At 53.2% G+C, this 23,837-nt stretch overlaps 1 protein-coding gene across 1 annotated transcript in view; it reads left to right on the top strand.

Annotated features, from left to right (window-relative positions):
* The window catches only part of SHB (SH2 domain containing adaptor protein B), a 146,083-nt gene that overhangs the window by 113,140 nt on the left and 9,106 nt on the right, over positions 1-23,837 (top strand). The window contains exon 5 of the mRNA XM_049895310.1: positions 7,019-7,138. Coding sequence (XP_049751267.1) covers positions 7,019-7,138 — 120 coding nt within the window. The remainder of the gene's footprint in view (positions 1-7,018; positions 7,139-23,837) is intronic.

Raw genomic sequence — 23,837 nt, 5'->3', positions numbered from 1 at the left:
CAGGATGTTTAGGTCCCTACATGGCACTGAAGCCTTCAGTGGCTCCCCATCACCTCCAGGGCCAAGTTCTGTCTCCCTAGCCTGCCATTCACCCTGTGAATTTGCCCTCAGACTGGTTTGTCAGCTCCTCACCACTCCACGTCTGGATTGCAGTGAGCTTCTGCTCTTTATGCCTGGGTAGCAGGTGTTGTACAGGTACCTTCGTGTATATCGTTTTCTTATAATCACCCCGTTTTATAAATGAAGACACTGGGGCTCAGAGAGGTGCAGAGCTTTGGCCAGGACCTTACAGCTCTGAGCGCAGACTCAGGACACAGACCCCACATACTCCCATTTTTTCCCTTGCCTCTTACTCTTCTCTTATCCCCACCCTCGGCACAACACCTGGCACAGAGTAGGCACTTCATGAAGCCAAAGAGATGGGCCAACACCACTCACAGGTCCTTGGGAGACTTTCTCATCCTATCATGTGCTATATTGGTCTCTGGCCGGGGTTCTGGTCCCAGCCCAGTAGTGCATCCTCTCACAGGAGATGCTGGCTCCATGAGTAGGATGCAGGGCTCTCTGAAGAACGCCACACATCCCCTCTTTCAGCATATGCTGTGATCTACAGAGGCTGAGCTGCCTGCCTTTGTGAGGGCCCTGCGCCTGCGGTACTGAGTTCCGGGGAGCACTCCCAGCAGGTGTTGTGTTAATCAATTCTCACAGCCACACAGATTGGGTGGCAGGTTTTGCTTATTTCTGATCAAACTGCACCTTTTTATCAACAAAGTTTGAGGCAGAGATGCCTGAGGGCGTGCATCCTGACCAGGCATGACTGGGTCTAGGCTCAGCCAGTCCAGCCAGCCCCCTCCCCACCCCGAGGCCAAGCCTTAGTCCTGAGAGATTGGGGCTCTTGAGGGCACTTCTCCCTTTCCAGTTCCCTCCTGACAAGGCCCTCAGCCAAGTCCAGAGTCAGGACCAGCTTTCCCACCCCCATCTTTTCATCTCCTGGAATCATGCTGCCCTGCCTGCCAAAAGCCCTGACTCATCATCCTAGAGGCATAACGTGGCCCAGGTAGAGAGGATCACCTAGTCCCCCGCCCAGGCCGATGATGCTTCAGCATTTAGGAAGCCCCTTCTAGCCCCAGCTACTCTGCCCTAGTGCGGAGAAGGTAGGTGCCTGCAGCACTGCGAAATATGCCCTGGCCTCGGGGGGGTGTGGAAGATTGGAAGTCACACCTGATTGTATGCCTGTACCACTTGCCTTCCCTCCTGGGTTGGTACATGGGCTGCCCAGGGACCTCCCCCTGCTGCCCGGAAGCAGCCTATCGCCCCCTCCATCCTTCATCCTCGTTCCCATCAGTGTGCGAACAAGTTCTAATCACTAATGTCTTAAAAGTAGATAAATAAATAACATCATCTCACTTTGACCTCCCCTAACTCTAGCCGTGGCCCCTTTGAGAACATAAGCTCCATGAGGACAGGAACATGTCTGGGTCACCACTGTATCCCCAGTTTCTAGAACAGCACCTGGCACATAATAGGTGTGTAATAAATAGCTATCAGGCGAATGAACAAGGTCTCCGTAAACTGTCAGCCTTCCTCTCTACCCTTCCTCACCTCCCACTCTCTCCTCACCCACCACACCTGCTCCCCTTCTCCACCCGGGTCTCCAGGTGGCCTCCTGTGCCCCAGTGGCAGGCGGCACATTTGACTGCCCCCTGCTCTAGTTTTTCTCCTGCCTCCCCGGCTGCTCCTGCGCTGGCTCCTCCACCTCTACTTGACCTGTGCCTGGACTTCCCAGGGCTCGGTTTCCAACTACGTGCTCTCCCTGGGTTGCCTCTTCAGCCTCCTGCTGGGTGACTCACAAGTGCATCTCCCCAACCCACTCTTCTCCCAGAGCCCCCACTCCTACATGCAGCTGCTTCTTGGCATCTCCGCTTGGCTGAGGAATGGATATCTCACTCTTACCAGGCTCCTGATCTCCTCTAAACCGGCTACTCCCCCAGCTTCCCCAACACCATGAACAGCATCACAATTGTCTAGTTGCTCAATTTCCTTTTTTTTTTTTTTTGCCTCACACCCAGTATCTGATGCATTACCAAGTTCTGCCAGTTCTCTTCCAAAATACAGCCTTCCCACAGGCCCCAGGTAACCAGACCCTGCCTCCCACTCTACCCTGATCCTATACCACTCACCCTACTCCCAGTGCTTAGGCCATTCTTGCCACCTTTCTATTTTGTAAACAATCCAAGCTCATTCCTACCCCAGGACCTTTGTACTTGCCATTTCCTCTGCAGAAATGCTTTTTCTTTGGCTGTTCACACGATTGGCTCCTTCTCATCATGCAGGTCTAAGGTCACATGCCATCTCCTCAGAGACTTCCCCCTCCATTCCTCCTAAAGTAGGTACGTCCTCCCACCCTAAACCCAAAATCCCTTGTCATCTAATCAACTACAACTCATAGCGACTCCACAGGGCAGAGTAGAACTGCCCCATAGGGTTTCCAAGGCTGTAATTTTTACGGGAACAGACTGCCACATCTTTCTTCCACAAATCAGCTGGTGGCTTCAAATCACCAACCTTTTGGTTAGCAGCCGAGCATCTAACCCCTGCTCCTCCCACCCTAGTCACTGCCTTATCACCAACCCTGTATTCTGGCACAGTACTTAACCACTATCAGAAATTGTTTCCTGTATCTGTTTGCTGACTATCCATCTCTCCATATCAGCTCCATGAGCTCAAGGGTGTAGTATGTAGTCAATAAATACTGACTGAGCAGGTGGGTATTGGATAGGACAGATGACGCTGGTCGAGTCTTCCTTAGTCCCTGGTTCTGACCTGACTGGCCAGCTCCAGAAGGTCCAGCACTTCCTCATGGTGACCTCCCACATGGGTTCTCTTAGTCCAGGCAGAGCCTAACCCCCACAGGGCCACCCAAGCCCATCCTGCCTCCTGGTCTCCAGCCTCCTGCTGACAGCTGGCCTGATCCAGTGCCCTTTGCCCTTTTCTCTCCACCACCCCCCCCCCCCCCCCCAGTTTGGTTTTCCTTTGATTCCCTAACCCCAAGCCTCCGGCCTTTCTCTCTGTGTGGGGTACCAGAGCAGCCAAGGAAGGAACCAGCAGCTTATCCTGTTTACCCATGAGGGATTACCCTTAACAAGGCCCCAGGAGGCCTGCCCACCACCGCCTTCCCTAGATTTGCCACTGTGCTCAGGGTAGGGCGGGCAGCAAACAGTGCTTGCCCTCGAGACCACTTCTGGGCCTTTCCCTGAGGACAGCTCAGCTTCAAATGGCTGAGCTTGTTTTCCTTATAAAACAGCATTTTTGTCAGGCCACTGGAGGTGTGTCATGCAGGTGAAATTTCTTAGAGAACAGTCTTACCAAAGCTCTTATTTCTAAAGTCTGCTCTGTCTTTGTCTAACTATGTCTCCCGGTTGCAGTACTGTATCCTTTCTAAAGCATACCTTGGGCTTTTGTGTCTCTGCAGTGTTTTAATTATATAGCAGCCTGTGCATCCCCCAAGTCTCATTGTTCTTTATGTCTACATAAGTTTAGAAAGGAGGCAGGTCTGTGGTCTGCATCTTTCCTGCCTTTGCCCTTAGTGCGTTTCCCCCCAGACACCCAGGTGTCCTGCTCCTCGGACCACTGAGACCACACTCTGAGTGGTCACCTTCCAGGCAGTCTGCAGATCAGCCACATTCTCATTGGTCAGGAGTCAGTGCTACCCATAGGGACACTCATTCAGATCTCCTCTCCAGCCTTCATTTTTTTAAAGCTGAGTTTGTTTGTTTTTTTAGGTTATAATTATGTCATCAAGGATCCCTAGCGGCACAGTGGTTAAATGCCCAGACCTTAACTGAAAAGTCAGTGTTTCGAACCTACCAGCCGCTCTGTGGGAGAAAGATGTGGCAGTCTGCTTCTATAAAGATCTCAGCCTAGGAAACCCTGTGTGGGCAATTCTCTTCCGCCCTATACGGTGCCTATGAGTTGAAATCGACTCGACGGCAATGGTCTTTTAATTATGTCATCACTGTGCTGCCACTCAGCTCCCAGTACTGCTGGTGAATGGCAGGCAGTGCACAGGGAAGGCGGTGCGCCCTAGTTCTCTGAGCAGGCTTTCTGTGACAGAACTCACAGAGGTTCTGTGGAGGGCGCTCCTGGGCAGGTACAGGAGGCAGTGTCCCCAGTCACTCCTAGAAATTTAAAACCCTGACTCTGTGGCCGACAGGCACCTACAGTAATTACAAGACAGTGGTGGTGTTACGCGGCTGTCTGCAAGTTCAGTCCCTTTCTCTTGATGCTCGTAGCTGCCTTTGTTGAAACCCACCCTGTACAGGCTCTGCATAAGGTCATCCCGTGTGTCATCTCATTTAATCCCCACAACTCCAAGAAGGGGCTGGAGGGATTTAACTCGATAGAGAACCACTCAGTCAGGTTCAGCATTTTGTCCCAGACCCCTACTGGTGTGCGCCAGAGCCAGGACCCAGAGCCCTGGCTGGGGCTGTCCGAGTGAAGCCTCCCCACCCGCCCGCCACCTCTGCCTCTCTTCCTGGCTCTGTCTCCAACCACATCACTGACCCTTCCCCTCTACCACATCACTGACCCTTCCCCTCCCACCACATCACTGACACTTCCCCCCCAGCACATCACTGACCATTCCCCCCCACCACATCACTGACCCTTCCCTTCCCACCACATCACTGACCCTTCCCCTCCCAGCACATCACTGACCCTTCCCCTCCCACCACATCACTGACCATTCCCCCCCAGCACATCACTGACCATTCCCCCCCCACCACATCACTGACCCTTCCCCTCCCACCACATCACTGACCCTTCCCCTCCCACCACATCACTGACTCTTCCCCTCCTACCACATCACTGACCCTACCCCTCTACCACATCACTTACCCTTCCCCTCCCACCACATCGCTGACCCTACCCCTCTACCACATCACTTACCCTTCCCCTCCCACCACATCGCTGACCATTCCCCCCACCACATCACTGACCCTTCCCCTCCCATCACATCACTGATCCTTCCCCCACCACATCACTGACCCTTCCCCTCCCACCACATCACTGACCCTTCCCCTCCCACCACATCACTGACCCTTCCCCTCCCACCACATCACTGACCCTTCCCCTCTACCACATCACTTACCCTTCCCCTCCCACCACATCGCTGACCATTCCCCCCACCACATCATTGACCCTTCCCCTCCCATCACATCACTGATCCTTCCCCCCACCACATCACTGATCCTTCCCCTCCCACCGCATTACTGACCCTTCCCCTCCCACCACATCACTGACACTTCCCCTCCCACCATATCACTGACCCTTCCCCTCTACCACATCACTTTCCCTTCCCCTCCCACCACATCACTGACCCTTCCCCTCTACCACATCACTTTCCCTTCCCCTCCCACCACATCACTGACCCTTCCCCCCCACCACATCACTGACCCTTCCCCTCCCACCATATCACTGACCCTTCCCCTCCCACTACATCACTGACCCTTCCCCTGACCACATCACTGACCCTTCCCCTCCCACATCACTGACCCTTCCCCCCACATCACTGACCCCTCCCCCACCACATCACTGACCCTCCCCCTCCCACCACATCACTGACCCTTCCCCTCCCACCACATCACTGACCCTTCCCCTCCAAGACCAGAATGCAGAGAGATGTGCATTGTGAGCAGGCCCGCTGACCACCAGCATGGATGGTCGCTACTCTTTCACTGAAATTCTGCTTCCTGCTTTTCCAATCTAAAAAAATCTGTGTTTTCTTTGTGTCCCCGGGTCGGGAACAGTAGCTGGGTTGGACTTCCCCTGCCGAGGCTCCCATTGGACCCTTTAGTCCGGAAGCAGCAACACTGGTATTCCTCTATGCCTGATTGATGCCAATTCAGGAGCACAGTGCTGCCATCGTGCACCAGCCACCTGGCATCCTGAGCCATGGGTACTGTCCACTTGCCCCACAGATGTCACAGAAAGGTAGAGCGTGTCCCTACTACCAGCACCCTCTGATGGCTTCCTAGCTTACTCAAATGGAGAAAGCCATATCCTTGCTGGCCCCTCCCCATAGCCTCTTGGGCCTCACCTCTCACCCAACCCCCGTTACTGCCTCACCCCAGCCACACTGGCCTCCTGGCCGTTTCCAGAGCACACCAGGTGTGCTCCTACCTCAGGGCCTTTGCATGTGCTTCCTTTCCCTTGGCCAGAAATACTCCTTTCCATCTGCCGTCCTACGTGACTTCCTCTCTTGCCTCCTCCCTGTCCATACTCAAACGTCACTTTTCCGGAAGACTTCCCTGGCTGCTTCCCTTCGGGGCAGCGTGTTTGATCTTTGGTAACATCTTTATTTCAAACTCATCATCACCTTCCATTATGTTCAGAATAAGATCCAAACGTCTTCCCTTAGCCCACAGGCGCCAGGTAACCGCACCCCACCTCCTATTCCGCCCTCATCCTGTACCACTCCCCCTACTCACAGTGCTCAGGCCATTCTTGCCTTAAAGCAGCAATCCCCACTGCAAGCTCGCAACCACTATAAAACACATTTTACAGATGGGGAAACTTGTTTTCCTCCGTAGCACCTATCATCATTCAGCAGACTACATGATTACTGTCTGACTCCCTGCGCTAGAATGTAAGCTTTGTTGGGGTGGATACTGTAGATTTTGTTCGATGTTTTTTCCCCAAGATCTGGCAGTCAGTAAATCTGTGTTGGACAAACAGACCAACGTCTGCCTTGTAACGAGAAGGCCCGAGACACGCTGACAGCTGCCCTTGGAGGTGCCGAGCCTCCCTCTGAGAGGAGCAGACCTCAGGATGTCAGGGCCGTGGGAGCGCTGTCCTCACTGGGAGCTGACGCCTCTCTACCTTCTCCCCAGATGGTGTCACGGAGCCATCAGCAGGGGCCATGCCGAGAGCCTGCTGTGAGAGGAACATACCTCAGGGTGTCAGGGCTGTGGGAGCACGGTCCTCACTGAGTGCTGACCCCTCTCTGCCCTCTCCCCAGATGGTATCATGGAGCCATCAGCAGGGGCGATGCCGAGAGCCTGCTGCGACTCTGCAAGGAGTGCAGCTACCTGGTGCGGAACAGCCAGACCAGCAAGCACGACTACTCCCTCTCCCTGAAGTGAGTACAGCGCGTGGCCCAGCCCACCTGGCAGCCTCAGATGGAGTGCCACCTGGCCGTCGCGTCTGGCGGAAAGACCCGCCAGCATACCCCCGGGAAACTTGCTAGCACGAGTTATCTCAAGTCTTGGTTTTTCAATTCGATCTTATTCTCCTGGGATCCAGAGGAGTTTTTATGGTTGCCATTTCTGCCTCCCCAGAAGAGAAGGGGCTTTTTCCTAGGATTTACATTAAATAACCAAGAATAGCTTTCATGTCTGCTGCAAGTCACGGATTGTATAAAGTGCTCAGCAGACCCCATCCCTCTCAGAATCCTCTGATGAGGGATATATTATCTCCACTTTGCAGATGAGGAAACTGAGGCTCAGAGAGGGAACGTACATGGCTAGCCCAAGGTCACATTGCTGGCCCAAGTGGCAGGGCAGGACTGGAGGCCAGCTGTCCACTCCCCGCTGTGCCATGCTGCCATCGTGAAGCTGGCACTCACTTGCTGTTTGGGCAGGTCTGATGTCACAAAGATTGTGAAGGGTAGAGTCAGGAAGATCCCTGTTGATATACCTGTGGCTACTTTGCTAGCGGTCAGGTCTTTGTGACCCACAAGGCACTGCTGTCGAGATGGGCAGGCCCAGAATTAGAAAAGGGCTTGGTTGGGTGCATCATCTTTAGTGCTGTTACTGGATGGAACCCAAGAGATGGTCTGAAACCCACTTTACAGATAGGAAAGCTGAGGCCGGGAGCAAGAAGGGATCTCCCAAGGACACAAAGTTGGTGACAGAATTGGGGGATAAGCCCAGGCCCTCCTGCCAGCACAGACCACCAGGAACAGTAGAGCTCTCTTCCTGGCTTGCTTTCAGTTCCACTGACCACTCTCAGAGGCCACGTCAGGGGCAGAGAGGCTGCTGGAGTGTGGCTGCCAGAGGCCCATAAACATGCCAGCTGTGTGGGCAGTGGGGTCAGTGTCACCAAGGATGGTGAAGTTGGCCTGCTCTCTCTGCTCCAGACTGACCCCAGCCCTCTGCTGTCCCCCTGAGAGGGGGACAATGACACCACAAGCACAGGAGAGGACAGCAAGGATGGGGCAGAGGCCAGGCCATCACAGAGGCACCTGGAGGAGGGAGGGTATTCAGAGACATGGCAGACCACACATTTCTTAGGGATTGTCCAGGACAGAGGGAGCAGACATGGCCGGGTGACCCCAGATGGAGAATTACAGGCAGGCAGATTCTAGCTCAACAAGAGGGAAATTTTCTAACAAGCTGTCCAAGAATTAGAGAAGCTGCCTCAAGAGGTAGTGAGCTTCTCGTCAATGGAGGTGTGCAACCAGAGGATTGGATGACCACCTCCTGAGGAGGATATAACTGGCTGGGAGGGACAGAAGCAAGCAGGAAGGCTGCTGTTCTCAGAGCTGCTGGCAGCTGCCTCCTTCACAGCCCACCGTCAAACCTGAAGGTTTAAAGAAGTAGGTCAGTTATCGAAGCCGAAGGAAATTCAATATGCTAAACCGCAGCTCAGGCAGGAGGCTGGGCAGGAGGCAACCAAAGCCTGCAGAGTGTAATTAGATTGAGGAGGGGGCACAGAGGGGAAGAGGTCCGCACTGCTGGCCATGCTGACGGGGGCAGTGGGGTCCTTGACTTCTCGCTGGTGCACGCAGCTCCTCTGACCCCCTTGCTGTTCAGAGATAACCTTGCAACCCAGGTGCTAATGAGGGATGCTTTCTGATTTCTGTCTTCCCACATCAAGGTGAAATGCACTGTTCTGGGCTAAGAGAGGTAAAGGAAGCAGGTGGCATCAGAGATGCGGGCTCCTATGTCACCAGCCTTTCCCTGCAGACAGAGGCAGCCTGCCCTCTACCTGGGCTTCTTCAGCTCTATAGAGAAACTCTGGGGCACTTGTTACACTGGGTTGTGACTCTCATCCCTCTGGAAAGTCCCAGGGTCAGGAAGTGACAGGAGTGAATACACAGAGGAGGGGAGACAGGGTGCCCCATGCCAAGCCTGGCACTCCATGAGGGCCAAGGCCCTGTCAGCTGCTTGAGCTTCCTGTCCATTCTGGGGGGAAGTGCTGTGAGTCCCCGTGGTGACTTCCACACGGTCCTGCCTTCAGGGGACAGCCTGCTGAGTGCTCTGGAGTGCCAGGGCTGAGGTTCCAACAAAGGGGCGCTGAAGGAATTGCTAAGCAGTTACAGAAGAAGCCATACCAAGAATACCCTTCAGGATCCCTTCTCAATCCCCTGTGCCAAGTGCTCGCAGTTGCAACCCCAGAAATGGGTCTCCAGGAGATTGTCTCCATCACAGTCCCGAGAGTGTAGCTCCCTTTTCATCCCTGATTCGTGCCATTCCCTAGATGGTAGGACCACCGTGGTGGGGTGGACAGCACCTTGGTTCTGTTCTTGAAGTGATAGGCGTGCAGCTGGAGGCCCAGATGTCCTGGCAGCAGGCAGTAGAGACAGTGGGGTTCGCGCCTGACCCCACTCACTGGCCTTGTGGCCTGGGCTCACCACTTCACCATTTGGAGCCTCGGTGTCCTCACCTGTGCACTGGGATGGCAATGATCACTCTGCTGTCAGAACATCACCTTGTATTATTCCTGCCCTGCCCCTCATCGCCTGGGTTGGCCCTGCAATATGATTGAAAGCTGAGTGAGTGTAAGAGCCACAGAAAGGGCCTGTTGCCACTCCTGCTACCTGTGTGTTCTTGGCCTCCTCGTCCACCTCTGCCCAGGATGGGTTGGAATTGGTGGTCACTAAGGTCACTAGCCCCTGTCGCTTGGCTCAGCCACCCTTTTGTCCTTGGAGCTCTCCCAGTCCAGAGGAGGGGAAGGAGATGGGGAGACCACCCAGGGCCTTTGCCAGGACCCTGGATGAAAACACTGTGCCATCAGGCTCCAGGTTTCATTCCCTGCACCATCCTATCTGACCTCTCATTATCAGAAATGAGACTTTGGTACTGGCCTCTCCCTGGGGAGTTGGGAGTGGAGAGTTTAGTTTTGCATACTTGTCCAGAGCCATTAGAGACCACCGCCAAAGGCCAGAGGGGGAAGCCTTATCTGGTCAGCTTTCCCTTGAAGACACCCAAACCTGGGGAGGTGGGCTGGGCCATCCTGGGGCTGGGGGACAGGCTGCTGAGGGGAGGTGGGCTTGCCTCCCCGCAGCCTCATTCCCCCCGACCAGCCCTGCTGGCAGCCAGGGAGCCAGCACCCTTGCATCACCCACAAACGGAGCAGCCCTGTGTGTCCCTTTTGCCCGGGGTCAGCCCCAGCTTTGCCAGCCGCCCTCTAGAGGGTGGGGCTGGCATTCCCCATACACTGCCTGGTGCAAATTGACATCGGAATTCCAGCTATGCTGCTGCTCCGCCTCTGGCCATTTTCATGTGAACCTTGGGGCTGCAAAGCCCTGCTGTGAGGTGTTCTAGAGTGTAGAAGGGGGCTGGGGGAGCCAGCCTCAGAGAGCAGAGCCTTCCACCCTTCTGCCCTCCCTTTGGCAGGTATTTCTCAGAGCCCTATGTACCAGGCTGTGGGCTGGGCATAGGAGAGAGATCTCTGGAGGCCCAGACTTGATGCGTGGGTGGGCGGTCCCTGCCACAAAGGGTTAGGAGAAGCTTCAGGGAGATGTTTGAAACTTGAAGAGAGGCGAGAGCCCTCCAGGTAGAGACTACTGGAGGGCGAAGTGGAATCTCAAAGGGTAGGAGGGCAGGGAAAGACAGGGAGATGTGGGAGAGTCTTGGCAGTTCTTGTGTGTCTCAGTTGTGAGTGATGGAGGGCCCTGAAGTATAGGGTCCACTCACTGAGGTCCTGTCCTTGGGCACCCACCTTATGCTTGAACCCTATTCCCACCTACCCTCCCTCCCGGCACATCCACTTTACAGTTTATACATGTGCCCTAGGACAGTTTCACAAGATGACAAGGACAGGGATTGCCACCCTCTTCCCCTTCTTGGGGTAGTGGAAACTGAATGACCTGTCCAAAGTCTACAGCGGAACTAAGGCTGGGGCAGACAGAGGCCATTGGCCTCCCAGCCCATTCTCTTCCCACCACCTCTAACATTCAGTCAGAAGGTCCTCAGGTGTCAAACTGTTTAGTCCAATCCATGTGCTGTACATATGGAGAGACTGAGACCCAGAGGGGAATCGTGATTGTCCTAAGGCTGCCAGCTGACATTTGGCCACACTGACATTAGAGATGGTGGCTGCTTCCCACTGTAGGGACCAGACAGATCCCAACCCCCCGCCCCGGCAAAGGCTCCCTGCAGGCCTGGTGTTCCAGGACGGCACCTGCACACCCGCCCCACTGCTTCCCAGAAGCCCTCCATGGGAGACACCTCCACCTGTGAAGCTGCCTTATAGAGCTCTTGCCTGGTTCCCTTTGAAAGCTCCCCCTGCCCTTTCTGCCTGCAGAGATCTCTTCCCTGGCGCAGCTGGATGGACAGGCGGCAGGGCCCTGGTCTCAGAACAATTCAGGCTAGGAGACATGCGGCCCCGACACTTAGCCCTGACCTGTGGGTATACTCACTTCAGCCTCAGGGAAGTAAAACTTGAGCCTTTAGAAGTTGACAAAAAACATATCAAACTCTTAACACAGTTTCCTATCTCTGGAAAGACAGGCAGTGTGGGAAAGGGATGAAAATCATGAAAAATCTCATTAAAAGAGTTCTTCAGGCACTTTGGGCTGTGAAGGACTCTTCGCAAGTTCTAGTTCCATGAGTTTTTGCAGAGGAATCCAGACCAGATGAGGGAAGCAGGACTTCAAAGGCTAGGGGTTATAGCTGCTGGGGAGGGTTCCCAGGGGGAGTACTGGGCCGGCTCTGCCTGCTTCTGGCAGGGGGCCGGAAGAACAGACAGCAAGTGGCACTCGGGGACCTCTGTAGAAAGCCACAGCCAGTGAGCCCCTGCCCCTTTGACGAGGGCCCAGCCTGTTGTAGGGAATGGCCCCATCCAGCCCTCCTCAGGAAGGGGTCTTTGCTCTTCAAATCCCTGGAGGCACATTGCACAGCATCCTTGCGAAAGCGGCCCCGAGTCTGGCCTCGGAGACATTTCAGGGGTCTGAACAGTTCCCATCATGCTCCAACTCGGGCCTGACGCTGCAGGAGCCTGCCTGAGCCGCTCTCAGCTCTGCCTGTTCAGTACCAGCCCTCAGGGAACCCAGAGCCTGCAGGGGTGGGGACATTCACACCTGTGACTCACAGACTAGTAGAAAGTGTTCTGGCTGCCTGAGGTAGAAGAAAAGAACCCTTGTGGCACAAAGGTGAAGCACTTGGCTGCTAAACAGGTTGGTGGTTCATACCCACCCTGGCGATTTGCTTCTTTAAAGGTTACAGCCGAGAAAATCCTATGGGGCAATTCTTTTCTGTCACATGGGGTCACTATGTGTCGGAATTGACTAGACGGCACCCAACAGCAACAAGATAGAAAATACTCAGGGCTGGGAACAAGAAAAGGAACCAGAAGGAGGAAGGTGGATATTGAAGGGCGTGGAGGTCTTAGACCCATGGACAGGGGAGAGAGGGCAGTTGAGGCAGAGGGAAGGGACACAGAGGCAGGAAAGTGCAGAGCTGGCGTGAGGACAATAATAAGACACTCACCTGAGCCTAAGATAGGTGCACCTTTAACTGCTCGGCTGAGGGATTAGGACTCCATTCTGTAAGGCTTCAGCAGGACGCAATGATGATCTCAGAACGGCATTCTGGAACCATTAACGAACTAGGGTGCACCAGGAGAGAACACAGCTTCGGCCTCCCTCTGCCCCCACGTGCCCGTAGACATGCCCCTTGAGCTAGCACAGCCCCAGGATGCTGGCAAGGGGCTGTTTTCAGGCCAGGAGGTGGGTACCACTTGGGCAGGCATCCCAGATAGGGGAGACCCAGGGCAGCCCTTTTCAAGGTGTAGTGGGAAAGACACAGACTCTACAGTCAGCAGTCTCTGAGTTTGAATCCTGATTCCATGTTTACGAGCTGTGTAATACTACGCAAGATACTTGACCTCCCTGAGCATCACCTGGGAAACGGGGTGTAGGCTACTGTCCTAGGTTGTTGTAAGAAGTCACACAGCTCGCTAGGCGAGTCCCACACCCGGCACCCCACACACATCAGGTGCTGGGCATGTGCTGGTCCTGCTCCTCCCAGCTTGCCCAAACTTCTAGAAACCAACATGGGAGCAGCAGAGAGGACAGCGCTGGGCCGAGTCAAGGGGATGCATCCAGGCAGTATCTGTGTTACGCTAGACAACTTGGGCCAGTATCTTCCACCTTGCATCTATAAAATGAGGGTTTGGGGCTCAGTGCGTAAACTTGCTTCCAGTTTTAGTTACATGATGAGGTGCTGAGAGGCCTGGGGATGGTGGGAAGGCCCCGACTTCTCCTCCAGTAGGGGAGGAGGGACAGGATGGTTTGTCGTCTAATTGCTTGATAACATCCATGTATACCCTGCTTGGAACTAGCAGAGGTTTGTTGACTACTAGGCACCCAGTCGTTATGGAGCAGGTGCCTCCTGGGGCCCCAGTGGAGGGGGTGGTGGAGCGGGGACTGGGAAGAGCTGATGGGCTGCATTCCAGGGGGCACTGGGGGTGCACTTGAGTTAAGGTTGTTTTTCTTTCCTTTCTGCTTCCCTCGTTGATTTATATAGTGAAGGAGAGAGTTTTCAAACAGTAGGCATGTCTGGGTCCGGGTAGGGCAAGCAAGTGATTAATCTTAGTTTGTTGCTGCTGACAGCCAGAAGCAAGAAAGAATAAAGGTTTGCAGGGTGAGGAGGGGGTCGTCCTTCAGCAGGGAGCACAGACTTCACTTCACTCGGCCTCTGAGCATCCCCTCATTGGATCAGCATCCGAGGCTGCAAGCCCTTACAGTTTCATTGCGACCGCTGGCCCCGTGGGTGAGCCATACGAGGGTGCACACGTGGCCAGCTGCGTGAGACCACTGCAGGGCCTGCAGAGAGCTGCTGAGTTCCCTGCCCAGCATGACCTCCAGCCCAAAAAGCCTGGACTTCAGTTCTCAGCCTCCTTCCCCAGCCCTGTCCCCAAGGGACTGAGGAAACCTCAAGGAAAGCAGGTGAGTGAGGTGGGGTACAGCTATTGCTTGCCTTGACCCTTCCACTGCTTTGCTTGCCCAGCCCTGATCAGAGGGACCTTGGGATCCTGTGCACTTGCCCTGTGACATACTCGAGGACCCAGAGGAGGAGGGGTGCAGCCGAGAGAGAGACAGACAGAGACAGAGAGAGGAGGGGTTGGGCACGTGGCATCAGGGGCTGTTGCTGTCACAGGGCAGGTGGTGGAAGGGGTGGAGGGCCAAGGCAGTTGGGGGTGGGCAGAGTAAGGAGCAGTCCATACTGAGGAAACAGCTCTGGAGGAGAGGAAGCCTCCTAGTTTCCAATCCTCGATTTCCAATATACCCCATCACCCACACCCCCGCTCCCCAGGATAGGGACAACTCCAGGCAGCAATCCCACAGGTTCCAAATCAGACAGGCTTGGGCTCTTGAACTCCGGCTTTGCCACTTACTAGCAGGGCGATCCTGGGCAAAGAGACTTAATCGCTCTGGGCCTAGGCTTCCTCATCTGTAAAATGGGTTGCTGCATAAAGAGACAATATATGTGAAGTACTTAGCATGTGCCTTCGACACAGTAAGTATTCGGTCCATGGTGCCTTGCTCTCTTCATTATAGATTCACAGAGCCACAGATTGCTGGAGAAAGAGCTCTTTGTGGTCCAGGGCCATGTGGGTTGTCAAGGTCTGATCTAGAAGTTTCTGTCACGTGCCCACATCCACTCTTTTACAGTGATGGGATTTTATGGTTTACATTGGCTGCAACGAGAGAATCCTCAGGACGAGACTTCAAATTACACAGACCTAGAGTCAGATCCATGCTGTCTCTTTCTAGCTGTGTGACCTTGGATAAGTCGCTTAACCTCTCTGATCTCCCAGCTCCTCATCAGTAGCTAGGGATGATGACAACCTCAACAGGCATTCCTTTTGTTCCCTTCATGGTCATGCTATTCCTCCACAGCTCTAGACATCACAAGTCAGGTACATCTTTTCACCCAAGATTGGTTCTGGTTTCCTCGTTATTTCAGGGGAAGGACATTTGCAGCAAGCTGCTCTAGTTATAGTGCCTAGCAGAAAACTTGGGATGTAGGGAACAAAAAGAAACCCTGTACAAATGGAGAAACTGAGACCCAGAGATGGGAAGAGCGCACTTGCCTCCTGACTCCAGACCAGACCTTGTTTTTCTGGCTGCACCTGAGTCTGCCTGGGCTGGGGATGGAGGGAGGCTGGGCTCGCCATGTGGAGGGCTCCCACCCTTTCCCACAGCCGTGGAAACTCATCCTTTCAGGGCTGATGGAGGAAAAATGAACTTTTTGCTCAATTAGCATGCAGCATGTTTTCTCCTTCTAAAAACGTTTAAAGGAAATACCGCAATTAGGAGCCACTGCTGCAGGCAAAACAAAGAGGCTCCTCACACACTCCTTGCAGTGGCCTAAACAAGAACGGTGAACTTTCAAATGTGCAGATGCCTCGCAGGATGAAAGAATGAGCCTTCAAGAGGACACCGTGAGGAGTATTCAATGGCATTTCCCTTTATTCAGAATTACTGAGAAAATGTACCCAGGCACAGGGTTCTAAAACAAAAGGGCCTAGCCCCTGCCACTGGCAAAACATTTCCGGGGACAAAACCAAAACCAAACTTGTTGCCATCAAGTTGGTTCTGACTCATAGAGACCCTATAGTATGGAGTAGAACTGTCCCATAGAGTTTCCAAGGAATGGTTGGTGGATTCGAACTGCTGACTTTTTGCTTAGCAGCCAAGCTCTTAACACCACCAGGGCCACTTTCCAAGGACACAGCCTTTATTATTAACACTGTGCCTTTCCTGGGCTCCACAGGTGGGGCTCTGGTGATTCTGGAGTGGTGGGGATAGGGAGTGTAGAAAGAGCTCTTAAGCCTAGGAGACCCAGGTTCAAATCTTGACTTCACCTCTAACTAGCTCTGGGGCCCCAGACCAGGCTTTGATTTCCACCCCCACCCCATCCCCCATTCTACTCCCGGGGCTCTGGTGGCACAGTGGTTTTGTTTTGTCTTTCATCTGAGTTTATGGGGTGATCCCATTGTAGTTCTGGTTTGCAGTGCAGTTTTCAGAGCTGTGGGGCCTGGGTCCAGGCAAAGCCCAGTTCAAGTTATGCTTCTCTGAGCCCTCGGTTTATTCTCCAGCAAACAGTCCAGTGAAGTCGGGCCCTGTCAGCCACTCTGACATGCTGAGATGCTTAAATGCTGAGATGCTTAAATGCGGTGGTTACTGATACCTGTGGACATCAAGCTCACCCCTGCCATGGTAACGCTGTAGGGAGCAGGGCAGGAATTATGACCTTCGTTTTTACAGGTACATGGAGACTGGGTTCTCACCTCTGTCACAGGGCCAGTGAGTGCATGGCCTTCTTTCTGCCTAGGGGCCTCTGAACAGAAGCCTCCCCCGCTCCTCTCTACTGGCCAAGCAGGACCTGGGTCAGAGCTCCTTGCCAGCCATTTCTCTGGTGTTTTCTCAGGGCAGAGCCAACATGTAGAAGGCCAAGAACCCTTAAGCCTCTTCGCCCCAGCTTGTAGGAGCCTGAAAACAGAAGTTTATTGCATCTGGGTCTGCACTGTCAGAATCAGGATGTGGGACCCAACTGTGGAGGTCCTTTTGCTTTTCTAGGGCCAGCCCCCGAGCAACCCAGAGAGGAAGGCACAACTTACAGCCCCCATTCTACAGAAGAGAACACTGTGGCTCAGAGAGGTCCAGGGGCCTGTCCCAGGCCATGTAGCCAGGGAGCAACAGGCACAGGGTCTGCTGACTCCCAGGCTGCCATTCTTTCCCTGCCTTCCCCCTCCCCCCACCCTGCCCTGGCCTCTTGGTCCAGCTGAGCTGGAAGCCCTCGGTTTCCACCCAGGTACTAGGGAGTGCCTGGGTGTCTGGTGGCAGAGACAGAAGGTAAGGGCAGCTCAGAGGCTTTTGGACTTGATCCCAGGGATGGTGGTGGCCTCCGCAGCTGGCAGGATGGAGGTTCTCAGAAGCCCAGCCTGGCTGCGGGTGTGTGTGGAAGGGTTGCTGCTCAGGACGCTGCTGTGAGAATTTGGCAAGAGACTAGGGCAGTACGAGCGGAAAGGAGAAAGGTTTTGTGGTCGGACTGATGGGGGTGGTTTCTCAGAGGCTGGGTAGGAGGTGGTACCACCAGCTGCAACGTAGATCTTGAGAGGTCAGTTTGGGAAAGACCCAGGAAGACACGCTCTCCTGACTCACCCCCTCTTCCATCGCTGCCCCAAACCCCGAGGCAGGAGGCGTCTGCACTGGTTCTGCCTCCGTTGCCTGTCTGATTTCCAGTGCGCCCACCGGCCCGGCAGTGCAGACATGCCCCTGGGTGGGGTCAGCCTTCTGTTCCTGGCTTGCTTGTCTCCCCTCTGAGCTGGGCCCACAGCGTGGAGTTCCCTGGTCCTCTCCAGTGTCTGAACCGCCCTGATTACATTCCCGGCTGGCTTATAACGATCTCCTATTAGCCCACAGAAATCGGCCGCCCGTCACCAGGAAACCCCTCATGCCCTGGGACAGCTTACGTTAAGGCACTAGGTGGTCTCCCCAAATGAGAAAAACATTTCTTGCCAATAACATTTCTAACATCTTGTTGATAAGACTGACTTAAAAATATTTTTGCAAAAGCCATCTGGGGAGTGGGGTGGTTGGGGACTTGAGGGAGGCCATGTGGGGTGCTGTAGGCGGTGGGCCATCAGTGAAGGTGCCTCAGCATGGAGGAGGACGCTAGAGAGGCTGGAGGGCCAGGCCTCACAGCCCACTGCTTCCTCCAGCAGAGAGAGTCGCCCAGCAAAATGCTTCAAGTCTCTGAGCCTCAGTTTCCACTCTGCCTCGAGGCTCAGGGCTGCCATAGAAGCAAAAGCTCTCTGTAAACTGAGAGGCTGCACAAAGGCAGTAGGGTTATTAGCAGAGCCTTGTGCTTACCCCAGGGAGGTGTCGTGATGTAGGGTCTTGTGTTGCTTATAGCAGGGTGAACAACTCAAAGGCACCAGAGAAAATGTGATTTGGTCCCCTCCCAGAGGCATTGACGGGGCTGGAAATGACCAGCTTCACATGGTAAAACACCAAGATGCAGGGTTTGGCTGTTCCCCAGACCTTTAGGCACGTGAGAGCCGGAAGAAGGGGTTTGACTCATTCCAGGTTAAGTGCTTGGCTTTCAGATGGGGAAACTGAGGCACAGGATTGGGGAAAGGTCTTCCTTAGGTCCCACAGTGAGTTGCTGGCAGAGTCCAAATGTCGCAGGTCCCATCCCAGGGTTCTTACCATTCTGAGCCCCATAAATACTGTAATTTCTTTTCCCGTTTTCTCTGTAAACTTTTTTGGTGTTTGAGGCTGATTTATAAAATTGGACAGCAGATTTTACAGCCCTCATCTTCGCTCCCACAGTTCAAATGCTAAAGCCATAAACATGATGTTCTGCTGTGCACGGGCACAAACACACCTTTGCACTCTACTGGGTGCGTCCTATTCTTAGTGCCCCCAATAGGCCCCCTCCTGGCCAGTTCCCCCGGTGAGAACCTCCATCACCCTTCTAGCCATGAGTGGTTTTCGCCGCTTTTAATATTTTTATCTATTAGTTTAAGATTACTTCACCCAAGAGGAATATCAGAAACAACTGGGTTTGGCAAAGCCAGCTTATTAGAAATGCTTTAATTAGAACCAAAAAAAAAAAAAAAAATCCCCCCCCCCCCCCCCGTTTTCCCTTGAAAATCTACCCATTGCTCACAGTCCCAGGTAGCTTGGGGATCAGCCTGCCACATTCTCAGCACAGACTTCTCAGGGCCAGACCTCCAAACAAGTCAGCAGTGTGGCTGTTGCTGCTTTGTTCCTACTGTGCGCCAGGCCCTCAACTGGGTGGGGAGATGAAGGCTCATCAGACCCCAAGCCTCCAGTCTGGACAAAGAGACAAGCAGGTAGATGATTGCTGTGATGGAAGGAAGGAAGCCTGAGTGCAGGCATCTTGGAAGGCTTCCTGGAAGAGGTGTCACTTGAGCAGAGCCTTGAAGGATAAGATTGTGAGAGGAGAAAACCTGGGAAATAATTTATTAGGGAAGCTACAGGGAAACACAAAAATGGTTGGCTTTAGGATTAGAGGGGAGGCCTCTTCTGGGTCCCCTCTCCTGATGGTCCCAACTTGAGTTTTCAGTTGTCCCCTCCACATAAGCCTACTCTTGGCTGGAGTGACCAACTGTTTGGTTTTTTCTTGGCATTGATAGGGCCCTTCTCTTCTATTTTATAAAATATCACCCAGTTTTAGTGTCTAGGCAAACACCAGGGTGCATAAACTCAGCAACCTTACTTTTTAAGTTTGCCCTCCAACAGCCAAGGCTGTTGACCTTGATCTTCAGGGCTGTGGTCTGAAATGATTTAGCACCTACTACATACCTTTTGTGACTAGGGATTTCTTTGAGCGTATGTCATTCCAATCCCCAGAGGGCTTGGCACATAGTAGGTACTCAGGAAACATTTGAGGATTATATACAAGAGAAGTATAATCACACAGGACATTCAAAATGAGATATGATTGTAATAAAATCTAGTTAAAAAATTCAGTCTTGTTCTGTAACTATGTATTAAATACATACACATGTGTATAGGAAAAATACTGGAAGGCACTATGCCAAATTGTGATTCACAGCTGTCTGTGGGTGGTGAAATGACAGGTGATTTTTGTCTCCTTTTGCTTGTTTTCTAAATTTTCCACAACGAACCTCCTTTATAATAGAGATTTTCTTTCTTTAATGAGTCAGAGTAAGATGCTTGTCGACTGTGGTGTTATGACCTTGGCTCTGCTTTTCATATCTAAATGGGGGTGATCAGTAGAGAGAGACCATACAAGGTCATGACTAGAAGGGTGGACTGCCTGGAGCCAGAATACCTGCTTCAAATCCCAATTCTGCCTCTCTCTAGCTGTGTGCCTCAGTTTCTGCATCTCTACAATGGGGATACTAACGGTATAACTATTAGTATGTAATAACTGACAGGATCATTGTGAAGCATACATGAGATTGTGAATGGAGACATGCTTTGTAATCCCTGCTGCCTTGGTCAGCTCTCTGCAGCTCCTCTTTGCTCCCCACTTCACCCTCAGGGACGGGGCTCAGAGAGGTGAGGGCCTGGCCTGCGGCCACGCCAACACCCCACCTTCCCTACATCTCTCCATGATGCCCTGCCACCCCCCCAGCTTGCAAAAAGTGAGCAGTGTGCCCAGGATTTCAGCCTGACACTCAAAGTATGTGCCCCACCCAGCCAAGCACAGCCTCCCAGGGAGAACACATTACAGAGTGCCAGGTGGGCTTTTGCAGTCCTCGGTCCTGCTGAGTATCTCCCGAAGCAGATATAATTTGTGCCAAAACGCTGATTACAGACTTGGGGCCGTATGTGAGTTCTGACACATGCAACGGTAAAACGCCCAGACAGCAAACGCGTGGGACGGCGGGCTCCTCCGACGCCTCAACTTCAGATTCAGAGTCTCCACAAAGATTAGCATAATCTCTTTTTGGGTTCAAAGCTTCAGGATAGGAAAATACTTTTTCCTGTCCTGGATTGTTCCAACCTGAACCAAAAAAAATCTCCTATGAAGAAGCTAGAGTTGACCGTTTGACTCTTTTCTGGTGCCGCGTTTTTAAAAAGCAGTCAGTTCTGATAGTAAGTAACTTTCTGGAACTAAATTACTTGCAGCCATGCTGAAAAAATCTATAATTAATGTGGTCAAACCCTAGCCAAATAATGAAATGAAAGCTTTGTTGTGTATCAGAGCAGAAATCAATTTCATTAGGGAGCAAAGAGCCAGAGATTTAATTTTGGGAAAATCTTCCACCCTGTGGAAAGAGGTTGTCAAGAGGCTGCCGGAATAAATGCCCAACACGAGCCCAATGACTAAGGGCTGACAGTGACCTTTCAAAACTGCATTTCCAAACCTCCAAAGTGTGGCCAGACCCAGAGGGGTTTTGCTTCTTAATGTCGTTGGACCGGCTCCCCTTTTGGTTCTAATCAAGAAGTTGGTGTTGTACATGTCTGGTGACACTTGCATGTCAATAAGATCCTGTTCTTGGAGACTTGGGAGGGAGGTGGAAGACAGAGGTGGACCAGGAGGTCAGCAGAGATTCAGATCACAGGGCTGATGGCCCTGCTGGACGCAGAGCTGGACAAGCCCTCAGGGCACACTGTCCAGTTCAGCCCCTACTGTATGAGAGCCAGTGACTGCCAGGGGTATGAGCAGAGGGGCTGACCAGGATGGGGGAGGACAGGAGATTCTGCCCTGCGAGCACAAGTGGGGAGGAGAAGCCTCTCTCTGCTACTATGCCTGTCTTCCTGTCTCTGAGGCCCCTTCCCAGGCCAAAAGGGGTAGTTGTGGCCTGCAGGAGCCAGATCTCAGCTGGACTGCCATCAGTAAACTGTGGCAAGTGAGATTACAGCTCAGAATGTGAAAGAACTTTCCCACAGGCAGAGCTGTCTAAAATTGGAAGGGGTTGTTGTGGTGGGGAGTGAGCTCCCCAGCACTGGGGGTAAGCAACAAAAGCTGGACACTAAAATGTTGAAAATAACAGTTTCCATCATCAGCTGGAACTAGGACGGTGGTTCTCAAACTTGAATGTGTCAGAGTCTCTTAGAGAGCATGTTAGAAGGAAATTCTGGTTCCAAAGAGGCCCAGGAGCTCTGGGCTTATCAGGCCCCTGGGAATTCTGGTACAGGCGTTGGGGTACACTTGGGGAAACCTGCACTCCTCTTCATCTCTGGGGCTGATTCCTTTTGTTCAGTATGGGAATAGCCACTCCTCAGCAGGTGGTGTGAATGTCTCCTGTGTGCCAAGCTTTCCATAAAGACTTAGAGATGGCCGAGACCTTAGGAAGCATCTAGTCCTGTCCCTCTTTCTACAGACAGGGAAACGAAGGGCTGGAACCAGGGTGGGACTCAGGTCCCTGATGTCTGCTTCAGAGCTTTTTTTTGCTTCCAGTGGGCTTTGGGGAGCATTGTAGACTATTCCTCATGTCACAGATGAAGAAGCGAGGCCCAGGTCCCCAAGGACGGGTGGGGCTTTTCCACAGGGCACCACTGATACTCAGATGGTTAATAAAAGGCCTTGGCCAGGGTGTCTGGGCGGCTTGCAGTCAACCGTGCACCTTTGAAATTCCAGGGACAAGAAAACCACCCTCAGGTTAGAGGCAGGGCAGCTGAGCGGGTAGATCTGTTTTAACTTGTAGTTCTAAAAGGCCTCTCTGGATTTTCTTCTTTCCTCTTATTTTATTTTTTTAATTAAAACCGTTGGGTGGGGTGCTCTGTGGGTGATGAGCCTCCTTGGTTGCTGTGCTGATGAATACCCTGGTCAGTTATGGGGGAGCCTGAAGAGTGGTAGTTGGCTGGGAGGATGGTGCAGGTGAGCTTCACGTTTTGATGGCGGGGGTGCACAGGGTGATTTGGCCATGACCGATTCTGATGAGAGTTGGGCAGTGGGGGATGGCTGCCTTCCTCTCTCTTCCTGCCCCATCACACCACCATCACTGCTGGCTCTGAGTCCACTACTAGTGCCAGAGAAAACCCCCCTACAACTGAGGGGACAGGGGCATCCTGGCCCCCGATTCATTCCACACCTCTGCTCTTGTCTGGGCCTCTATGTCCTTGTCTCCAAAATGAGGACAGGGGACCAAAAGGTCTCAAAAGCCTCTGGTCGGCTTCTTGTCTCCCTCAGAAAAGTTGGCTGCAGAGTGATGCACACAGTAGGCACTTAATAAATGCCTCAGACCATCTGTGACCAGTATTTGTTAGCAGAGAAGCCCCTTCCCTCGTTGTTTTCATGTTGATCTCCATGTATGACAACATGTTTTGCAAGTGTCCTGAAACGCTGCTTGATGGTTGGAGATAACTGATCCCATAGAAATAAACACCTGGCCAGTGTCACCTGGCGACAGACCCAGCCATGCATGCTGCCCACTGAGGAGCTGGTCCAGCAGGCGGGAGCTGCCTGGCCATCCTCGGCTTCTGGGCTGCCAGTAGGGCCATGGACCACAGGCCAGGGCAGCTGGAGAGGGAGACTCGGTGCAGCCCGGTCAGGGGGCAGCCAGCAAGACAAACCAGCTGGGCAGCATTTGTAAGGAGGCTACTGAGGAGAGGTGAAAATGAAGCCCATGTGAGCCCTAAGCCCTGAGCCCTGCATTTGCATCAGTGTTTTCAGAAAGGCCCTGCTCTTCGTTAAAAAAAGAAAAAGAAGAAAAAGTTGCCTCCTGAGCTGAAGTCTGACCGGAGCCCCTTGCTGCACTGCATGCTTATCTGAGGGGGCAGCCGAGGAGTGAGGCTTTTCAGCAGCGGACCTCCAGGGGTGTCTGCAGGCATCCGTGGCACCGCGGCACCTCCAAGACTTGCAGGTCCACTGTCCAGGCCTCAGGACAACCCTTTTGGGTGGCTGCTAAAAGCTGCATTTCACAGAGGAAGAAACTGAGACTTAGAGAGGACCACAGCTCAGAAGTGGCAGAGTGGGGACTCCAACCAAAGTCTGGGTGACCCTAAGTCCTTGGTTGTTTCCACCACCCTCCCCAAGTGTGCTGAGGCTCAGGCAGTGGCTGCCTTGCCCCTGTTTCTTGCGGCACTGTCCGCATGTCACCTTCCCTGCCTACTGGGCCTCCGTCTCACCGTCCAGCTTTACTTGAGTTGACTCCAA

Source organism: Elephas maximus, chromosome 9 (assembly GCF_024166365.1).
Source record: "Elephas maximus indicus isolate mEleMax1 chromosome 9, mEleMax1 primary haplotype, whole genome shotgun sequence".
In the NCBI taxonomy this organism is placed as follows: domain Eukaryota; kingdom Metazoa; phylum Chordata; class Mammalia; order Proboscidea; family Elephantidae; genus Elephas; species Elephas maximus.
This window is presented reverse-complemented; position numbering and strand designations above follow the sequence as displayed.